This window comes from Dasypus novemcinctus, chromosome 24 (genome assembly GCF_030445035.2).
Source record: "Dasypus novemcinctus isolate mDasNov1 chromosome 24, mDasNov1.1.hap2, whole genome shotgun sequence".
NCBI lineage: Eukaryota > Metazoa > Chordata > Mammalia > Cingulata > Dasypodidae > Dasypus > Dasypus novemcinctus.
Genome location: NC_080696.1, coordinates 21,783,065 through 21,798,012, shown reverse-complemented (window position 1 = coordinate 21,798,012; position 14,948 = coordinate 21,783,065). Strand labels below are relative to the sequence as shown.

General features: G+C 50.2%; 1 protein-coding gene across 1 annotated transcript; it reads right to left on the bottom strand.

Moving 5' to 3' along the window:
• Positions 1-2,065: 2,065 nt before the first annotated feature.
• Positions 2,066-9,727, bottom strand: SSTR4 (somatostatin receptor 4). Its single transcript, XM_058286776.1, has one exon. It carries the CDS (start codon positions 9,574-9,576, stop codon positions 8,410-8,412), a length of 1,167 nt encoding a protein of 388 aa, XP_058142759.1. The 5' UTR covers positions 9,577-9,727; the 3' UTR covers positions 2,066-8,409.
• Between the last annotated feature and the right edge of the window lie 5,221 nt (positions 9,728-14,948).

Here is a 14,948-nt window from a genome sequence, read left to right as displayed (position 1 = left end):
TCTAGAGGAAAATGGGAAAAAGTCTGTCAGCCAATCTGGCATCCTAGATCCCAGCCTTATGGAATTTTTGGTCTCCAAGCAAAAGTGCCTGTGATACTAAGTCTTGGGTGACATTTGGAGTTGGTGGTCTGGTTCCTGGCCTCCCAAAAAATCACAGACCCCATACCCTAGCTTCCCAGGATGAACTAGGATTTGGGAGACATCTAGACCTAGGTTCTGGACAGAAGCTGCCAAGTCAATTTTTTTTCCCTAGAAAAGAGACCCTAGAGATTTTCTTTTGGCCTACTCTTGCAGGGCTTTTAGAAAACGGCAATGAGAGAGAGTTCATTTAAGGGCCACTGCCAGGGACTCAGCTTGCAGTTAAACTGGACTTTGAGGGGCAGTTAAGAAGCAGTGACTGATCTGCGGCTTACAGGCAAAGAGCTTCAGGGTTCCCAGAGGTAATGGGTTAAAAGGAATCTCAGGCCACCTGGGGGCTGAGTAAGGAACAAATTTCTGGGCACTACCCAGGGCAAGAGTCTTGGGGGGCTCACTAATAAAACAAAAGAGAGCACAGACAGGCTTTAATTAAAAACTCACCATTCTTTGTCAGAGTTTGGGGAGTGTTTCTTGCCTCTTGGTTTCCTGGCTTGGCTCACCAAATATGTTAGCAGAATGCTCTGGGTTCTGGGTTTCTAGGTGCTTGGCTATGTCACATGAAAGAATTTAAGGACACGCCATAGGGTAGGCAAGGGAGTAGAGAGTTTATTAAGAAAGAAGAAAAGAAAAACAGTACACAAATCTAGACATGGTTGTAGGTGGGTGTGCTACAGGATGAGATGCACCCATGCCCATTATCCTTTACCAACAATCCAAACTTCTTTTTTTTTTTTGGTACTGGGACTGGGGATTGAACCCCAGACCTCAGAACACAGCCAATGAACCACATTGGCTCCCATGTCCATTATCTTTTGAGTTGAGTTCATCCCAACTCATAAGGATTTATTTATTTTAAAGATTTATTTATTTATTTTATTTCTCTCCCCTCCCTCCCACCGCAGTTGTCTGTTCTCTGTGTCTATTTGCTGCATGCTCTTCTTTGTCCGCTTCTGTTGTTGTCAGCGGCACAGGAATCTGTGTCTCTTTTTGTTGCGTCATTTTGTTGTGTCAGCTCTCCGTGTGTGCGGCACCATTCCTGGGCAGACTGCACTTTCTTTTGCGCTGGGCGGTTCTCCTTACAGGGTGCACTCCTTGTGCGTGGGGCTCCCCTACGCGGGGACAGCCCTGAATGACACAGCACTGCGCATGGGCAAGCTGCACACGGGTCAAGGAGGCCCAGGGTTTGAACTGCGGACCTCCGATGTGGTAGATGGATACCCTAACCACTGGGGCAAGTCCGCTTCCCCCAAAGGCTCTTGATTGGCTCCCTTTGCCTGGTAGATCCAAATTCCTGATTAGAGTCAGTCACTGCTGTCCCATGGCTCCTAGGAGAAAAACCTGATTCCATAAAGGAATGGCCTATGAGGTGTGGCTGCCTCCTGTCCATCTGTGTCTGCAAGTCCTCAGACTAACCCAGTACCTCCCACCCCAGTCTCTGGTCCAATCATACAGGGATGGCCAGTTTCTCCCACCACAGGCCCTTTGCACATGCTATTCCTTCTGCCTAGAGTCCACCAGCTTCTTTCACCCACTTCCTTCCTCTTCTCATTACTTAACCTTTGGAGGTCATCTTTAGCAGCTCATCGGGGAAGCCTGCCCTGTGACAAGGTCAGTTTCTTTTATTTATCATCTCATAGAAACCAGACCCCTATACCATTTAGTTCTTTTCTTGGTTTATAATTATACTCTCATTTCTGTGATTATTCTATCAATGCTTATCTTTTACCACTTAACTCCAAGCTCTGGGAGGACAGGGGATGGTCTGGTTAGGCTCACCATTTTTGCATTGCCTGAGAAAAGCATGAAGTACAGTATCTGCACTCATGCTTCCTGCATGCCTCTCAACACAACAGCATTTCCAGAATGTGCCACTGGCTGATGGTACTGAATGCTGAAGAGTTACAGCAGAGAACACAGCCTTAGAACCTTTTTCCTTTTTGGATTTTACACGTTTTTATTGACAACATGTACCAAATAAATACTTCATCTTTTCTGTAATAGGATAGACAATGTCATCTGATTAAAGACAGGAAAGCTTCGGAATTTCTTCAGATAATCTGGAATGAAATGTCATTTTTCTCTATTCTGAGTTTCTTTTCAGATGGAAGAACAAATTGTAGATAACCAAGTTCAAATTTCTTTTCTCTGCTGCTACAAGCTTCATACATGGTAGGTTGCCATATCTATTTGCATCATGGAAAGGAGGGCTGTCTTTGTGATAAACATCATTCATGAGTATGTGTAGTTGCCATTTCTTCCATTTCATCAAACATATAATCTCAAGGTTCTCAAAAATCATTTAATCCAAGATCCTTTCCTAGGCAGCAATTATAGAAATTCCTTGTTTTGTGACTCTCCAAAAGGCTATATTAAAACTTAAAAGCAAGGTCATTGGCAAAAGATATTCTTGAAAATTACATTTGAAGAATAGAGAGTGTAAATTTAAGTAGATATTCAAAGTGTTGAAAAATGGGACTGAGTTTGAGGGTTAATTTCTTTAAAACTTAACTTTTCACCTACATTCTTCAAAATAACATTAATTTCATTCTGAATACATTGCCGCAAGAATCTTTTTGAAAGAATAATAATATTTGCTTATTGTAAAAATTTGAAATGGTGCAGAAAGAATTAGAAATGCCCAAACCATAGACCCTCACTCCTGGTCCCCCAATCTCATTCCCCAGAGGTAACCACGTAAAAATGTATTTATCTTCCTAGACATTTAAAATGCATATATTCACACATTTTCCTTAAAAAACACACATGCATGGACACAAAACTGGAATCATAATATAATCATCCAAAAATACATATAGTTGATTCATAGCAAGTCAGCTTTGAAGTAGGGTGTTTTTCTGCAGGGCTGCCACAGCCTTAGGATTTTCACATTTGTGCTTAAGAAATTTGAAGTTCTTCCATCTTATGCTTAGGATAAGAGACTGTGAAAGATGTGGATGATTCATAACCTACAGCTTACCAGGAAAGAGTTTTTGATTGTCCAAAATTAGACTTTCAATTTCTCATTTCTGAGGGGACAGCCAAAATGTGCCTGGTTTGGTTTATCCTTTGACATTAGTCTTTAGTAACCAACAAGTGCTAAGTCTGATGTTGCAATGAAAGTGAAGTCATGAATTTAAAGATGACTGTGAAAATAGTATTTGTCATTGCCCAGAGATATAGTGCTGATAAACTGGGCAGGAACCCTGACACATAACCACCATAATGCCAGATGCCATCTTCTTGACGACCTGGAAGAATTAAAGAAGTGGCTTGTCACTCAACAATATACAGAAGGCAACTTTGAAAGGCAAAACACATTCTCAGACTGAGAAGGGCTTACAGCAGTTTCTACTTTGGATAAAAAAATGTTTTCATTCATGTTGAAATCAAAAGCTATCACTCCCAGTCCTGATAAGTGGAACAAGATTAGGGTAAATCAAGGGGTCCACGCCACTGCTGCCCAGGCAGGTGAAATGTGTAAATGGCCCTGAGAAACAAGGCTGTTTGATGCTTTATTCATGTACATCATCGAGGTCTTCAAATGCCACTGCTCAGAATGTTAATACCTCATGAACTCCATCATCCCCTGAAAGCACCAACCAGAAAATTGGAAGAATATGTACAATCCAAGAATGTGTAGTGAGAGCTGTCACTTTGAATTGTCATCCTTGTAAAACACAAGCTTTACCAAAGAATGGACAGAAGCAGCTCTCTCCAGATGAAATGAACCGAGATAAGGCAGCTGCTTAGTTGTGCTGATGATGTTCAGCCAGCTGAGATAGGAAACTCAGGTGAATCCTGGCTCTGCTGATTTGTCTCCTAACAAGCAAAATCAATCGTTCTCTCCTTTGCTGTGGCAGCTTGACCTTGAGATGAACTTCAACTCCAGGGAGTGATCAAGTGAAAAATGCAGCTCAACTAAATTGCTGCTTTTTGTAACATATTAATATTATAAATCAGAAAGTTGAATGCATCGGTTTGAACAAGAAAAATGGGAAACATGATGCCTTGCTCTAAGATCGTCACAAATTACTCGGATCATTCTTCGGTTTTGTAACAGGGGCTCTCAGGGAACTGAGGAGTCCTGGGGGAATGGGACCCAATCCCTGGGCCTCTTCCACTGGATGCCCTACGCCCTCCCCAAATTTTGTGAGCAATTGTGTCAATGAGATGAAGTAAGGCAAATGGTGACAATGCAATAAAATGATTCTTTTATTCATTCTTTAATTTCTTTTTAATGTGAAGCAGATTACACTTACTTGATGATCTTTTGTCCTTGACAGTCATCCTCTCCCTTCCCCTTCTCTGACCCATGCCCAGAATCTTCCCCTAAGTGGAATTAACTTGCTCCCTTACCATCCCAGAAGACCCCCTGCCCATCTAATCTGGTTCTGGGATGACTTAATTCTGCCCCTAATTAAGGGCCCATAACCAGAGAAACCATGCTGTGTAACCAAAGGAAACAAAATGTAACAATTAATATCTCCTTCTTTAACACAGTAGAATCATCAACTTTTAAAATGATTCTTTGGCAATGATATAGCCTTCAGAAAACCATTTTGAGGTCTCCCAAAGCACTCCCAGGGACACAACTGTATTTGCAGCAAAAATAATATGAGAGATGCTTTAGCCAGGCACCTCCTCAACCGCTGAATGTGCACCCATGGGGTGGGCGAGTGTCCCCTAAGGTAGGAGTCCTAAGGTCTGTCTCCCTCCAGCCCCTTGTGACACAGCAGGACATCATGCTCTACATCCATGCCATCTGGGTCTGGTAGAGGCAAATTAGGTTGTTGGCATCACGTGTAAAGTTTTAGAATGAAGTTCGTGATGCGTCTGTCCCTCCTGGGTGGTCTCTCAGCTCATATCTGGTCACTGGCAGGGCCCCAGGATACTGGACGCATGATTTCTGAGTCACCCTGTAGATCTAGATAGACGGATCTCTCATTCCGCAGCCACTCACTCATTCATTCTTCCTAATCCCCAAAGTACAGGAGTATCTTACAGCAGAAATTCAGATAATGAAGTGGAAAGAAACAGCACTTGTGAGATAAAAATCAGGTCCAGAAAAGTGTTGGTTTCGATAGGTAGATTCACAAGACCAGTAGGAGGAAAGGAAGGGAACAGGCAGGCGCAGGCGTTAAGGGCCAGCAGGCAGCTGGAAACGGGGCTCGGACTTTCTGTGGACAAATCAAGGAAGGATTTAGCAAGCTGTATCCACCATGGAGAAGGGGTTAGGTTTTAGACTACTGTTTTTAAACATCCCCTCCATCCCAAGGCATGATTCACATTTCCTAGTGTGAGAGGACATAACAAATACACAGGAACTTTCTCATCCCAGGGCAGAGACCAGCACCATTCTGAAAGAGGACTCAGGGCCTTTATTGTGAGCAGACCTCATTGCCCATCTCCCCCACACAACTGATGAAAGCACTATACCCCAGGGTCTCGTCCATGCAGTCAGCGGAGAGAAGAGTTCTCTCGCTCACTGACTTCAATTCGCTGCAGTCTCAGCTGCATGCAAACCTCAAGGGAGTGTTACATACCCTGCTTTAGGAAATCTTCAGGTTGTAGCCAGCTACAGCCAGCAGGACCATTAGCCCGTTACCAGGCTCCAGAGGCTTTGCTCCCACTGAGTTGCTAAACCTAAAGATTATAAAGACGCAGCTGAATAAAAAATAACAATCAGCAGGGCACTCCACCCCCTTCAATGCATGATTTATTACTACAAGGTTGGGGGCAGAATGAAGGCTCATTATTTGCAAGTGGTGGCATGAGGACTGAGCATAAAGGAATGCCGTCTCCTGTCCTCCCCCAGCTTAGTAATCACATCTGTACAGTGTTTGGAGAAAGCATAGAGCTTAGAGCTGGAAAGAAGGCAAAACCTCTTTCTGTGCAAGCCCTGCGTTTTGCAAGAGAAGAAAGGTAGAGGGACCTAGGGTCGAGAAATTACGGCTCACAGGACTGGGCTGCAACTGAGTTCCTTTGCCTCCCCGACCTTCCCTTCACCTAATACTGCTTCTCTTTTAATCATCATCCACCAAACTTAAAAGGCTATCTTTTTAAAGTAGAATGCATCTTATTCTGTGCTAACCTGGGAGCTGAGGAAGAGGACTGCCCAGATGCTTGGTCGCTGACCTGTTGGCTTATCAGGGAAAGTTTATCCAGTGAGTCACTGCTCCTCCCAGAGTGTTTTCAGGCACAAAGCAAAGGCCCAGCTTCCCAGGCCCATCCCCACCCCTTAACCCTTCGCCTCACTGCTGCCAGTGATCCTTGGCAGTTCAGATCAATCACATTTATCTCACTCCTACCCTATGCTAGGCCCCGGGGAGCAAAGAAACGGCTCCATTTTAAAGACGGCCAAGAAGTGACGGTGACAGGAGGCCAACAGGCACCAGGACTGACCGTCACGGCACTGCCACACCCAAGACGTCCCCAGTGGTACCGACACGTCAGGGATGGTTGATGTCTGTGTGCTGGGGCGTGTGTGAGGGCTCGAGGGGTTCCAGTCAGCTCCCTAGGAGGTAGTGCACAGCAGAGGTGAGGCCAGCCTCAGAGCTAAAGGCAGAGCATCAAAACGGGCAGAACTTCAGCAGGGCTGCCCCCACCCCGCCCCTCCCCCCAGCCCTGTGAAACGCACTGGATCAACTCTGAGCACCTGTCACCCAGCCCTTTGCTGGCTGACCATTCGGGGGGAAAGTACCCCACAGTCATTTAGTTAGGGAGGAGTTGAAACCTAGAACCACATGGGACAAATCATAGGGTTCAACTCCTGAGAATCACCAAGTGCTGGGGCTGGAAAGACCTCCCCGTGGTGCAGGTGGGAACTGGGGGTTCCAAAGGGACCCGAACTCAGGCCTCCCTTCTGTTCCCCACACAGGAGGCAGCTGCTCATACCAGGGAAAACTCTGGTTTGGGGCCCAGGCCTCCAGGAAGGGCTCCTGACCCACTGCTTCCCTGGGCTGGGGTGGGGGCTGGGGTGGGGGGGGGTGGTGGCGCTCATGGAGGTGGGGAGCCCTGCCCTGCCTCCCACTGCTGCCTCCCAGCAGCTGCCACTGCCCTCTCTCTGGCTGCCCTAGAAGACCCAAAGCAGGTCCCCCAGATCTTCCCCTCCCCCCAGGACTGGTTCAGTCAAACCCAGGATCATCTTTCGTTGTGCCCAGCTGGGTGGGGGCCACCCCAAATGGAACTTGAGGTGTGTCCCACAGCAATGAGCACTTCAGATCCCAGCCTAAGTGTAACAAGCGTTCCCTGTCCCCCCCTGTGCTGTGGTGAAAGCAGAACTAAAGCCCCTTGTAAGCTACCCTTTTCCTTTGGGGAACGATAATTGAGCCTTTCTTTGGCATCAGGAAACAGTTGCGGCCTTTTGCTGTGTTCAGACTACATAGGTTTATGATCTACATCTGTCTGATGTTTCACTGAATTTTTCTTTTAAGAGTGAGTGGTGGCTTTGCCTCCTCTTTCCACAGCCTGGGCTGATTTTCATCTCCATCCTCCCATCTTCTTTTCCGACCCCCCGCTCCCCTCTCGCACTCACCACGATGGTATAAATGGATGCCTCAATGAGGTCTCATGTACCCCCACCGAAGGGTCAGGACCCAAGCAATCATATCACAGGAGCTTAGCTGAGATTGTATCCTCTCCGCCTTTTTATTACTGACCTGGTTTTACGCTTTGCAATCAACCCCATGCCATGTTTCTCCAAACCCTTCCCACTCACAGGAAGCCTGTTACCAGCCCAGGATGGCCCGGGAGACACGTGTGATTGCGAGCAGCTGTTCAGCCCGGGGGGTGACCAAGCAAGTGCCCCGGCTGTCACAAATAAATGTCACTTAGCAACAAGAAGCCCATGAACAGAAGCCAGGGGACTGAGCTCGGAGGCGTCTCATTCTCTCTCTCTCTCCAGGCTTCCTGAGCCCTGCACACAAGGCAGTCTGCAGGGAGCAGGGACGGAGTCCTCTCTCAAGCAGCAGTGTAACAAGTCACAGGCCAACAGCCATTCCTCTTGGGCCTCCTTCCACTTCCCCCTCAACAAAAAGCTAGGGGTTCAGGCAAGTTTAGCCCCTAGACCAGCCCCCACCCAGGTGTCCTTCTAAAAGCCAGAATTCTGGGGCCATGGGAACAGCAGTGGGACAAGCATGCAGACTGCTGGAAGGAGGTGGCTTTGGTGGGAATAGGCAGTGGTTCTTGGAAGAGCATCCAAGAGAGGGCAGTCTGCAGGGCCTAGGGGTGGCGGGGGTCTGCAAGCTCTTGGAGGTGGCCTCGCCTGACTCTTCAAAAGGTGGTGGTCCTGGTGAGCGGGACATGCTTGCGGCTGGGTTCCGGTGGCACCTGCTCCTGCTGGCAGGGAAGGGGGGGACACATGCACCCTGTGCCCCCTCTGCTCTTGAGGGTGGTGGCATAGTAGTCCAGGGGTTCTTCCTCGGCGCCGCCACAGGCGGCATCCAGGACACAGCAGCGCAGGCAAAGAACCCGCTGGAAGGAACGGCGGAAGTTGTCAGAGAGGAAGCCATAGAGAATGGGGTTGGCACAGCTGTTGGCGTAGCTGAGGATGAGGGACACGTGGTTGGCAGTGGCGTCCAGGCTGGTGACGAACAGGTTCAGCAGCTGCACCACGTAGAAAGGCATCCAGCAGAGCACGAAGACGGCCACCACCATCAGCACCAGCCGCGTGATCTTCTTCTCCGAGCGCCGGCGCTGCTGCCAGCCGGCGCGCAGCGCCACGGCCCGCATCTTGCCCACGATGAGCAGGTAGCAGAGGCCGATGGCCAGCACGGGCAGCAGGAAGCCAAGCAGGAAGGTGTAGACCACGAAGACCGCCGACCAGGCCGGGTGTGGCCAGTGCAGGTTGCAGGCCACGGCCTGGCCGTCCCGGGCGGGTCTGGTGTCCGCAAAGACGGCGATGGGCAGGGTGACCAGCAAGGACGCCAGCCACACGCCCACGTTGATGAGCTTGGCCACGCTGGGCCGCCGATAGGTGGCGGCGCGCAGAGGGTGCACCACGGCGACGTAGCGGTCCACGCTGAGCACCGTCAGGCAGAAGACGCTGGTGAACATGTTGAGGCCGTCCACGCTGAGCACCGCGCGGCACAGCACGGAGCCGAAGGGCCAGTGGCGCAGGGCGGCCGACGAGGCCACGAAGGGCACGCTCAGCATGAAGAGCTCGTCGGCGATGGCCAGGTTGAGCAGGTAGATGTTGGTGGCCGTCTTCATCTTGGCGTAGCGAAGGATCACGAAGATGACCAGAGCGTTGCCCACCAGGCCCACCAGGCACACGAGCGCGTAAATGCACTGGATGGCGACCATGCCCGCCGCCCCCGCACCCCCGGCTCCCGTCGCAGCCTCCTCGGCGCCTGGAGCGCGGCTGGCGTTGGCTGCGGGGGGCCAGATCGTCTCCAGCCCTTCCTCGCCCCCGGGGGGCAGCGTTGGGGATGCGCTCATGTCCAGCCGAGCAGCTCCAGGGTGCGCGGAGCGCGGCAGAGCAGGTGCAGCCGGCGCAGGGCGGGCGACCGCGGGCGGCGGGACCCTGGGGTCTCCAGCGCAGACTCGCGCCGGGCTCGCCGCCTGCTCCGCCTAAAGAGCGCTCCGCCGGCGCGGCGGGGAGCAGCCGCCAATCTCCGCGCTGCGCGCCCCACGCCTGCGGGCCCGCGCCCCTCCCGCTGCCCCCACGCTCCGGGACGCCTGCGGCCCCGCCTCCTCGGGTTCCCTCGGGGTCCTGCTCCCTCTCCGCCTGGACACTGCGGGCCCCCAGCCGTGCCACCGCGTCCTGTCACCTCTTTACGCTGTCCGCCCTTCCCCCGGGTCCTCTCCTGGGCCCCTCTGCTCGGCTTCTGTTTCCCCCAGCTTTTCGAAGCCCACTCACACCCCCCCCCCCTGCTCTACTCTCGGGTTCCTGCACCCTCGAGGCGGGGGTCCCCGGGCCCTCCCCACTGGGTAACGAAGCGCCCAGGTGCTAGCCAGGGCGCACAGTCAATTGCCCCAGCGCTTGACATCGCCCACCCCTCTGCCCCAACCCGTGAATCCTTACGTGCAGGATATTTTCTAGTAAGAAATCCATTTTATAGAGGCGGAACGTGAGACTCCGAGCCTTCGTTCAGGTGAGTTCAGAGTCGGCTCGAGGTCCCAGTACCCCCTTAACCCCCGCAACCGGAGAACCCAGGGGCCTTTTCAGTTAGATCTCGGTGGGGTTGAGGCGGGCGGGCACGGGGAGTGGGGATGGATACGCGGGGCGGAGAGGGGACAAGACAAGGCTCGCCCCTGAACCGAGGTGCGGGTGCGGGGCGTCTGCGCGGGCCAAGATGCTAGGTAAGCGAGTGGCTGCTCTGGGAACCTCTGCGGTGCGCCCTAGCTCAGTCTTCCGTGCAGGTGTCTGCCCGGGATTCTCGAAAATGCCGCTGGGGCAGAGGGTGAGGTTGGGGTGGGGAGGTGGTCTTCCCTCTATTCTGCTCCCGCTTCAGTGCTCCAGAGGTTTCCAGCCCACGCCCCAGATCTGGAAGATCCGCGACCGGGAACCTCCCAGGCCCCCAGCCCTGCTAGTTGCCTCAGGGTCCAGTGAATTCATGCCTGGGGATTGGCCGGAGGCCCTTCGACGCAGGGTAGCTTGGCCCTTCGGAGCCCGCTGGCTTTCCACATTAACCCAACCTCCGTGGGACAGGGTAGTGATTTCCCAAAGCCCCCATGGCAGCACCACCCCCCACCGACCCCTCCGCACTCCCCCAGGCCTTTTTCAGGTGTGGAGGCTTCTCCCAGGCAGGGTGGGTGGGTGGGGCAGCCCGGTAGGGGGAGGGGCAGGGTGCTTGAGGCTAACTCCAGGTGGCCTTTCCGAGGAGCGGTTCAGGCTGCTTTGTCTTCGTTACAGACTGTTTGCATTTTTTGCTGGGGGGTGGTGGGCATCGTGGTGCAGCATAATAGTTGACCCCAAGCCCCGTCCTTAAACTTCTGCCTCCCCAATGTGCTCATTTCATCAACCCTGGGGGATCTAAGCCCCCTCTCGATTTAGAGGTGGAATGGATATCCCAGGGTCCACAGTATGGAGGAATAAAATATGGATTAGAGTAGACTTACTGGTATTCTACTATAGAACTATTGTGACTCTAGCAAATGAAGAAACAATCATTGATGTGGAGACAGTGGCCATGGTAGTTGTTGAGGGCAGGGAGAGGGAAGAAGAGATATGATGTGGGGGCATTTTGGGGACTTGGAGTTGTCCTAAGTGATATTGCACAGTTAGATGCTGGACATTATATATCCTGCCATAAACCACTGAATCGACTGGGGGAGAGTGTAAACTACGATATAAACTATAATACATGAGGTGCAGCAGTGCTCCAAAATATATTTACCAAATGCAATGAATGTGCCACAATGAAAAATATATATATATATATATAAGGTAAAACACATTAAATAAATAATAAAAGGTTTGACCTAGGTTTGTCCCTTAGCCCTAATAGTTCTGTTCTCTTTTCTAGTCCCAAGCACATCAGGGTCCCCAGGGAGAGACCCTTATGGGGAAAGCAAGGGCGGCTTTGTCTTTCTAGATGTGCAGGTATCGAGGGGGATGGGAAGCCTCACATTTGAGTGAGAAGAGAAATATAGGGGTGTGGCCCTTTAAGCCTGAACTCTGGGGGAGACACTTCAATGGCTTCTCTCCAGTAGCCTCCGGTGAACTCAGTGGGGAGGTGCCCAGTTCTGTCCCTCCTCCTAGGCTCCTGCTCTCTTCTCAGTTCATTTAATGCTCAGCCCCTTCTCTTTCCTGAATGTTTGTCACCCATGTCGTGCCATTCAATGGGTGATCCTTTGGAGTCTTCCCCATTTAGCTATCATAACATTTTCCAGTTCTGCTCCTCTTCCCCCCCCCACCTCCCCCATACACACACCTTGCAGCAAGTCAAGCTAGCATTGAATTCCATAAATTTTTGTTTCTTCTGTACAAGGTTATGAGCCATAAGGGTAGGCAGTTCATGTGATTTAACACGGTGGACATCCAAACCCAGCATTTCTGCGTGGGGTGGACAGAGCATTCATTCATTCAACCAGCAAACGCTGGTTGCATATCTGTCCCCTGCGGGGCATGGAATAGGTGGCTCCCTGAGGCCCTTACTACTCCCATCCTCCCAGCAAGAAACAATTACTAGAGTACCTGGATCACAGAGGAGGATGGGAGGGTGCAGTGAGGTGTGGGCTCTGGGAGAGGGGTGAGGAGGGGTGAGGTATGGCTGCAGCTCTGGCAGTCTGGCAGGGGGCAGGTGGCGTGGGAGGTCATGAGGGGCGCAGAAGTTGACAGTGGACTACAAGATGCTTTGGGTGCCTCATGAGGGCCTCACTGGAAGTGGAGGAGAAGTGGGAATGTTTACAGCTGGTGTCAGGGTCAGGGTCAGAACTGCGATCTGTTGGGCTTCCAACTACTGTTGAGGATGGCAAGAGGGCCGGGAGCTGTGTGCTCTGCAACAAGGTCCCCTTGGGAGCTGTTGTGGGCTGTTGCCATTCAGGCAAGAAGTGAGTGCTTATAGCAAGGAGGAACAGAGCAGGGCACATCCAGAACATTCTCGGTGCTGGCTCAGCAGGGCCAGGGCACTGGAGCACTGGGGGTTAGGGTCTCGGCCTCGAGGCATGACAGCCAGGTTCAAATCCCAGCTGCACCTCCTCCCAGGTCTGCAACCTTGAGCACATCCCTCAGTCTCCTTGTGCCTCGGTTTCTCCACTTGGAACATGGTGAGGAGAGTGCCTGGAGCATGTCAGCCTCAGCAGGCCTCTGTCATCCTGGTCATTTTTTCTGCCCTTTTATGAGTAGTCTTAAAGGGGGAACTTGTGATATGAGACCAAAGGGGAGGTCCACTGTCCCCAGATGCCCCCACGCTGTCTGGCATTCCCCTGGCTGGCAGCCTTCAGAGGATAACAGGGGTGAGGTAGGCTGTTAGCAGTCTGCCTCATGCCTTTAATATTGTTTCATTGTTAACTGTCTGCAGGTCTCTATTTTCAGTCTTTGCATCTCTTATGTGTATTTTAAACAATCCTGAGATACATGGGAAACCCACGACTATTAGCCTAACTTTGTATACATGATGGTGATCATACCAGAGCAAGTTTTGTTGACTCGGTCTGGCCCTTACTCTGTCAACTTGCACCTTGATGATGGATTGTGCCCAAACCAGATTCTCTGCAAAGAGAGGTGAGGTGCTACTAACGACTCTGAGACAACTGGTTTAACCCATGACTATCCCTGGCAAACCAGGAGTTATGGATACCCTAATGATAGGGAACTTACTGCTGTAATTCCACTCAAGACTGCATTAAGTGGTTGTGTGTGAGAATACTTTAATTTCTAATCAGAAAAAAATAGACTTGAAAATCTTTCAAGCACCATCCTCCCCCAAAATATCACCCAGAAATGATTTTGCAGTTGTCACAGTCCCATGTGCTTGGAAGACACAGGGGGAACTGCTGAAAATTAAGCTGACATTTCCAGTGTGTCCAAGGCTGAGAGTAGGGAATCACAGTGTTTTTAAAAATAAACCCTCCCAAATGTTTAGGGAGAAATCAGAATTTTGACTGCCAACCATTCAGGCAATGGGCAATTCTCAGAGACTGAGCATGCGGGGGCTTAGCACTCCTGCTAAGAGGGGCAAGGAGGCCACATGTCTCCAGCTGGTGGAGCTCCCAAGATGGACCATCTTCTGCCCATCCCTTCTCTCCATGCCATCCTCCAGTCCTACCACACCTTGAATGCCATGCCTGGGGTGGGGAAATGAGTTCTGGGATTGATGAGAGCATCATAGCTTTTTAAATTACTAAGTCATGAGAAAAACAAAGCTGAGCCAATGTCAAGAGTTTCTGCCATCAATATAGCTGCCTCATGAGTACCCTGAGAACTTTAACAGCAAAGGTTGGGAAATTTAGGTGGATGCTCTTCCCCCAAAGTCGAGAAGCTACAATAAGGATCGCAGTAAGGGAGCATGGCATTGCAAATGTGGTAAATCCCTCTGGATTGAGTGCCTGGGAGAGGCTGAGATGGAAAATTTTATGTTGTATGTAGGTTTCCACAATTTAAAAAGAGAGACACTAAAGAGACATGAAAATTAAACATAATGTATGAGCCTGGACGGGGTTTAATAATGGAGGAGAAAAGGCCCAAAGAGATATTATTGGACAATTGAAAAACGTGGAATATAGACTATAAGCTGTGTATCAATTTTAAATTTTGTCAACTTGATAGTGTACTTAATGTGGTTATATAAGTGAATACCCTTGTTCTTAGGAAATGCATATGGAAGTATTGTGTGTTCAGGGAGGATGATGTGTTTAACCTGCTCTCAAATATTTAAAAGATAGATAGTTATAAATAAATAACAACTGTGACAAAAATGTTAAAAGTTGTTAAAACCAAGTATATGCATAGGAGATACGTTGAAGTTCTCTGTATTGGTTTTACATAATTTTTGCAACTGTCCTATAAATCTGAAATCATTTCAAAATAAAGCATTTAAAAACTAAAAGAAAAAAACACGAGGCTGAGTTACTAGGTGTTCGGACTCAGCTGACATTTGGGGTAGGGAAGGTGACTTTTGAACAAAGGGTACTTTTGGGGCAGAATAACATTGTCTGACTGTCTTGATCTGAGTCTCAGCTTCACTTCACACCAAGCTATGTGGCCTTGGGCAAGTTACTCAACCTCTCTGTGCCTCTCTGCTGTAAAATGCGCTCAGTCCTCCCACAGATGGGCTCTTGGGTAGACTGAACGAGGTGACAAAGGTGAAGCAGTGAGGACAGGTGAGGGCAGTGAGCTGGTGTTTAGCCCTGATAAGCACTCTGTG